The sequence below is a fragment of the Echinops telfairi genome, unplaced genomic scaffold (genome assembly GCF_000313985.2).
Source record: "Echinops telfairi isolate 266 unplaced genomic scaffold, ASM31398v2 ScPeMD7_2291;HRSCAF=2852, whole genome shotgun sequence".
Classification (NCBI taxonomy): Eukaryota; Metazoa; Chordata; class Mammalia; order Afrosoricida; family Tenrecidae; genus Echinops; species Echinops telfairi.
In genome coordinates this window covers 18,922,871-18,929,438 of record NW_022106189.1, presented here as the reverse complement: position 1 = coordinate 18,929,438, position 6,568 = coordinate 18,922,871, and the positions used below count along the sequence as shown (strand labels likewise).

Genomic DNA, 6,568 nt, shown 5'->3' with positions numbered 1-6,568 from the left:
GGCAGGCTGGTGCCAGGTAGAAGGCAGTACTGAGTGCCTTGAAGGCACCCCTTGAGGGATGGGAGAGGGCAGGAAGGGCCGATGCTTCATGTCTCCCACAATCCTCTGAGCACCCACTTTTTATAAATGAGAAAACTTCAGCTCCAAGAAATACATTGCTGAGTCGATCCAGTTTTCAATGGCTGGGAGCTTTCAGAACTGGATCACCGGCTCTTTCTTCCAAGAGGCTCTGAGTGGGTTTGAGCTGACAACCTTTCTGTTTGGAGCTGAGCGCTTCATGGTTTTCTTTGCTCGGGGCTTCCAATTCACTGTCATGGAATCTGTTCGGACTCATGGTGACCCGATAGGACAGGGAAGATCTACCTCTGTGGGTCTCAGAGACTGGAACTCTTTACAGGAACAAAAAGCCTCATCTTTCTTCCCATGATCGGCTGGTGGTTTTTGAACTATTGACCTTGTGGTTAAGTATTCCAATCTATCACCACCATGCCACCAGGGGTCACAGAAGACACCAACTCAATCGGGTTTGTTAGCAAAGAGGGTGTTGGTGCTGGCTCCAGGAGCAGGGCCATCTGGGAGGCCTGCATCATCGTAAAGGGCCCCACACCCCTCAGAGCCTCCTGCTTCATTGAAGGCTCTGCAGTTGCCAGCTTGACATTGCTACTGAGTTTGAACTTGGAGCCCACAATTCTGCTCAGAGGTGGCTGTGTCTGCGTGGACATGGGCCCAGGGGCCCAGGTTTCAGAGGCAAATGCACCCGGGAAGAACCATGGTTTGGACCAAACACTTACCCACTTGAAGCCTCACTGTCCTCATTTGTGAAATGGGCCGTCTCATCGAAGGTTGCTGGGGAGGTGAAAGGAGGCGGGGCACACCAAGCCCCCAGCACCACATCTGCATATGGCAGGCTGGGGGCGGGGCCTGGCTCCTCCGGTGACCGGTGACTGGTGACCGGTGACTGGTGACCGGTGACCGGGTTTTTACAGCACATCCCCAGGCCATTCTGGAAGGTCCTGACTGATGAATACCTCCATGACAAGCACTCTGTGGCTGAAATTCAAAGCAGCTTCCTGGACTTGCTCGGCGATGTGTTCTTTGTGGTCCCCGGCCTGGTCACAGCTCGGTATCACAGAGGTGAGTCTGTGGTGGGACTGGTGGCCACAAGGACCCATGTCCTCTGCTGCCCAGCCTCTTTCCGTGAGAGGGGTCCCACGTCCAGCACCTTGACCCTGACTTTGGGACACTGACTTGCAGCTCATCTGGTTTTCTGAGTTGGGGACAGTGGTCAGTTCTCCCCTTTCTCTTTGTCAGAACAGAGCAGAAAGCACCCACCACTCCATAATTCTCAGAGCCCCCCCCCCCAAGCCCCCAGTTACCCAGTGCTGCTTGAACCAAACACCGTCTCAGTCCCAGGGGCTGAGAGTCGAGGTCAGGGTGTCAGCCTTGCTGGGTCCTCTGGGAACCTCTCTCTGTCTTCCTTTACTTGAAGGTGGCCCTCACCTGGCCTCTGTCCCCCTGCCCATGTCCCTCCATCCGGAGTGCTTCCGTTATTATTATTCTTTTTATAAATCATTTTATCGGGGGCTCTTACAGCTCTTATAACAATCCATACATCCATCCATTGTGTCAAGCACATTTGTACATATGTTGTCATCATCCTTTTCAAAACATTTTCTTTCTACTTGAGCCCCTGGTATCAGCTCCTCCACGCAGTCCCTGGCTCCCTGTTTCCAGTTCTCCTCCTTCCTACTGCGCTGAGCTCTGGCCTTGGGGAGAGGCGGCCCTTTTGAGATCAACTGGCGGATAGCTGCAGGTGCATGCACCTCGCTGCTAATACTGTTCCATTTTCTTACCTGTCATTTTGCTCTTTGGACACACCTCTCAGAAGGGACCCGGCTGAGGGGCCTCCCTACTGTAGTATGGCCTTCTTGACGTGACAAAGGAAGTCCCCTGTTTCCAAACAGGCTCCTATTTACAGGAACAGGGGCTAGGACTTCCGCATCTCTTTGGGAGGGAGGTGTCCCCGAGATTGACCTGAACCCCCAAGATGTCATTCTCTCCACGGCATCTCCGCTTTCAGGAGTGTGAGAGAATCAGGAAAGAGAGGATGGCTTGGGGAGACACAAACACTGTTTTCTTTTCTTTCTCTTTCCCCCTCCACCTCCTCTTCCTCCTTCAACCTCATCCCCTCACTCACTCGCTCACTTCCTTTCTTCTCTTTCCAAGAAGGTTTATCCAGGTTGTGCTGTGAACCTGGCACCGTTCTAGGATCTATTGGTCTCTGGAGCGCTGAATCAGGGTCCAGGAGAGGAAGTGGTAGGAGGGAGATCTTAACTGAGACAAGGACTGTTTCCAGTAGTAGAGCTCTGTCCCCATCAGGCTTCCGGCAGGTAATGAGCTCCCTGTCGTGAGCCTGGGAAACTGTGGTGGCAGGACATTGTGTCTCAGATGGGACTAAAAGGGAGAGATCAGCTTGCTTTGGACAGCCTCTTGCTTCGGAGCTGCCCTGGGTGGATCTCTGGGTTGGGATGCTTGGGCGGCCCCAGCTCCGACCTGCCTACCCCTGACTCGAGCCTTCTCCTGACTTGCGTCAGACGCGGGGGCACCAGTCTACTTTTATGAGTTCCAGCACCGGCCCCATTGCTTTCGAGACTCGCGGCCAGCTTTCGTCAAAGCCGATCACACGGATGAAGTCCGCTTCGTCTTCGGAGGGGCCTTCCTGGAGGGCGACGTTGGCATGTTTGGTGAGGAGCTGCCCTAGGGGGTCTGCCCACTGCAGGAACTAGGCCTGTGAACTTGGTCCAGCCAGGCGGAGGCCCTTCTGTGAAGTCTCATTTCTACCCCAGAACACTGAAGCAAGCATCTCCCTGAGGTGCTTACTGAGCTCCAGGTGCTCACGTTACAGTGCAGATGCTCCTTCAGCTTGTGTGCGTTAGTCTGGGTTGACTAGAAAAACAAGTTCATGAACACTCATGTGTATAAGAAAGAGCTTTATATACTAGAGCAATTGAATATTGAGAAAACATCCCAGCCCGGTCCAGATCAAGTCCGTAAATCTGATATTAGCCCATGTGTCCAATACCAATCTATAAAGTCCTCTTCAGACTCAGGAATCACATGCAATGATGCTGAATGCTGGAAGATCACAGGCCAGTGGGTGGGAAGTCTTGTGGATCCAGTGGTGTTGTAAACATCTCAGTGCTGGCAGGGGTCTCCATGTGCCTCCTTCAACTCCAGAACTCTAGAGTAGCTCCATGAATCTTGTCAATAGGAATGTCTCCCAGGGAGTCAACATGTGTCCTGCCTCCAGTGAGCATTATCTCCTCAGTGCCTCCAAATGAGGTCATCAAGCTGCCCCCTGATTGATAGGCTAACCTCCACCCCTTCACTCTTAATCCTCTCAAATTGACAACAGATTCTGTAACTACCCCAGGTGGAATCGCACATTCTCAGCAGGAGGCCAAACTAGAATAAGCTGGAGTCCTCGTGGTGTTATGGTTACCTACTGGGCTGCTCGCTGCAGTTTGAAAGGACCAGCTGCTCTCTGGGGGAAAGAGGAGGCTTTCAACTCCAGCAAGGAGGCTTTCTACTCCAGCAAAGAGTTACATCTCAGAAACCCATGGGGGCAGCTCTACCCTCTCCTATGGGATCACTATGAGTCAGCATGGACTCAGTGGTAGGGAGTGAGTTTGAAGCCCTGCCAGGATCACAGAGAATGGGATGAGGTGTGAGGAAGCCCCCTCCCCCACTACTGCGAACAGGAAGCCCTTCACCCCATCCCCCACGATGTGGGAGCCCAGGGCTGATGGTGGGGGCTTGTCCTCTGATGGCTTACAGACACAGCCCATCTCGAGAAAAGGCCCCCACTGTGATTGCTCAAAACTGAAAGAAGGGAAGATCTGCTAACCCTTCGTTCCCCTTTGCTGAAGTCCAGGGGATTCTGTGAGGTTCTCAAGCAAGCGCTGCTTTCCCTAATGAGAAGCCCTCTTGTCCTTCTGGCCAGTCCCAGGAAAACTGCTGCCTGCCCTGATGGCAGGGCTCGGGTTTTCCCAGATGCAGCCCACAGTCACTGGATCAAGATAAACCTGAACTTGGTTGATTCCGACTCGGGACGACCCAGTGAACAGAGTAGACCCGCCCCCAGAGATAGGAGCCCCCAGGCTGTAATCTGTACAGCGGGTTGAGCCACTCACTGCCCTGTCAGTAAGCAGCTCGACACGTGGCCACCACCGCACCTCCAGTTGAGCTCATGGACATGCTGTGAAATGCTATTCGTACATGTTGCTCTATGAAGTATTTACTAGTTAGCTCTTTTCTTTCTCAATTTATGGCACCCTCGATGCCAATCAGAGGAGACTATTGACAGAAAAAAATACAGGAATGATAGACAGGCGAGTTCATTAAAAATAGATGCTGCAAATTCTTAATGAATGGGCTTTCTACAACGGAGGTCCAGTATGCTTGTGCACTGTGGTTTATCTAGTATTTCTTTAGTTCACGCTCGTCTTCAAAAAGCAGGCAGCAATAGAACCACCTCCTGCCTCGTCAGAAGAACGGCATGCAATAATCCCAACACCACGCACAGTGAGGGCTTAGTAACTGTTATTATTAGCATTGCTCATCGACGATTACTGAGTTTATTATGGACTGCCCAGATGGACTCCCCGAACTGGAGTTGGTGTGTGTGTGTGTGTGTGTGTGTGTGTGTGCCACACTTACAACATATGCAGCACAGGCTTAATTTTCTTGGTACCTAGAGAGCTCAAATAAATAAATAAATAAGTGAGAAATCCACCGCCCCATAGAGAAGCAGGTAATGGACAGTTTACAAAAAAGAAAATCTAAATACTCAAGAGAATTGCGAACTAAATTCACATCAGCGAGTTTGCCCACTCTCACCTAAAACAAGGGTGATACAGAGGAAGAGCCCTGTGGTCCGGCTGCTGTGGGCAGACACTACTGGCAAACGCCATCAGAATCTCAAATGCCTGCCGGCTTGAACCCAGCAATCCCACACCTACTGGTTTGTTTGTGTTTTCTGAACAGTTGTACTTTCCCATATGCCAAATGTAGGCACATGAGAAAGGATTTATTTTACCAGCTTAAGATTGGCACCAACCTGAAGACCCACTAACAGCCTGCTGGAGAAGGTCTGTCTTTACAAATTGATGGGAACGTTCTTTAGGGGAGCATTACCTGTATGCTCTTTACATTTCCAGACCAACAGTTAGGCTAAAGGACAGCTATGTGGGGGAGGATGTGGGACGACCCAACACCTAGCTACAATTTCAATAAAATATACTGTCCGGTGTGCACAAAGAGGGGTCATGTACACACATGTGCCAGCCTGGCTTGTCCTTGAAAGGGTGTTCAGGAACCAGTCGCAGGCATAGCCCCCCAAGCTGGTACCCTGGGTTTTGAGAGGGAAGAGGTGGGAGGGGAGACTTCTTCTCATAGCTGCCCTTTGGGACAGTTTAGATTTTGTCGCTCGATCAGGTGTTATCTTTTCGAACAAAGAAACATTGGCATCAAGAGTTTGCAAAAGGAAGGGAGACAGAGATGGGGTGGGGGGCAGGGGGGGAGTCATCCCTGTCACTGAGGAAGCTACAGCCTCACAAGAGGGGTCTGAAAAGACCTGTGTTCAGTTTCCCCCACTCAGAAGCCACGGTTGCTGTGCAGACCCTTCTCGCCCCAGGCCTCCGTGCCTGCATGCACAGTGACACTGTAGGACAGGAGGCGTGGAATGACTTGTCCAGTGTAAGGCAGCTTGGGTGGCCAGGCGATGAGGCCCCGTGGTTGACCTTGGCACCTCTCACCTTCAGAAGGAGCCACCGAGGAGGAAAAACTACTGAGCAGGAGGATCATGAAATACTGGGCTCACTTCGCTCGAACCGGGTAGGTAGACTGTTAGGTCTCCCCCACACCAGCGTTGTTTGAGGGACAACCTCTCACCCTCTTGGGTCCTCCCTTCCAGGAATCCCAATGGGGAAGGCTTGCCTCTGTGGCCAGCCTACAGTCGGCCTGAGCAGTACCTGCGGCTGGATGTGAACATCTCGGTGGGCGAGAGCCTGAAAGAGCGGGCAGTGGAGTTCTGGACGAAGACTGGGCCCCTGACCAAGTCCACCTCCAGGGCGCCCCTCTCCTGGGTTTCCTTTCCCCCTTGAGCCGCCTCTCCCTGTCCTTGCCTTTCTTTTCGTCTGGTTGGCTCCTTGAGAATGGAGTGGTTCTGTCATTTTGGGTTTTCTTCTGTCGCAGCCTCTCCTACAATCATGAGCTCCATGTTAAGTTTGGCGGCTTTCCACGGAGATGCTTGTAGAATTTGCTGGTTTAGCTGATGTTTTCTGGACATAAGGATGGGTTATCCTTGGGGAGTTCTTTTGACATCCAAAACCAGGCCATCTGGTGTGGAAGGCCACCACATTTCCTCAATCAATCTGGAGCAGGGCTGGTTCACTAGCTGGCATAATAACCATCTGCTTACTCATTTGAAATAAAATCAGAATGTAAAATATGTACAGGAGACAGACTTTAATTCTGTCCTGGAAACTCTCTCTCATCCTCTGGCGCC

At 51.8% G+C, this 6,568-nt stretch overlaps 1 protein-coding gene across 1 annotated transcript in view; it reads left to right on the top strand.

Annotated features, from left to right (window-relative positions):
- Positions 1–6,164, top strand: part of CES5A (carboxylesterase 5A) — a 25,820-nt gene extending 19,656 nt beyond the window's left edge. Inside the window, exons 10-13 of the mRNA XM_004704886.1 lie at positions 987–1,134; positions 2,595–2,744; positions 5,823–5,895; positions 5,975–6,164. Coding sequence (XP_004704943.1) covers positions 987–1,134; positions 2,595–2,744; positions 5,823–5,895; positions 5,975–6,164 — 561 coding nt within the window. The remainder of the gene's footprint in view (positions 1–986; positions 1,135–2,594; positions 2,745–5,822; positions 5,896–5,974) is intronic.
- The last annotated feature ends 404 nt before the right edge of the window (positions 6,165–6,568 follow it).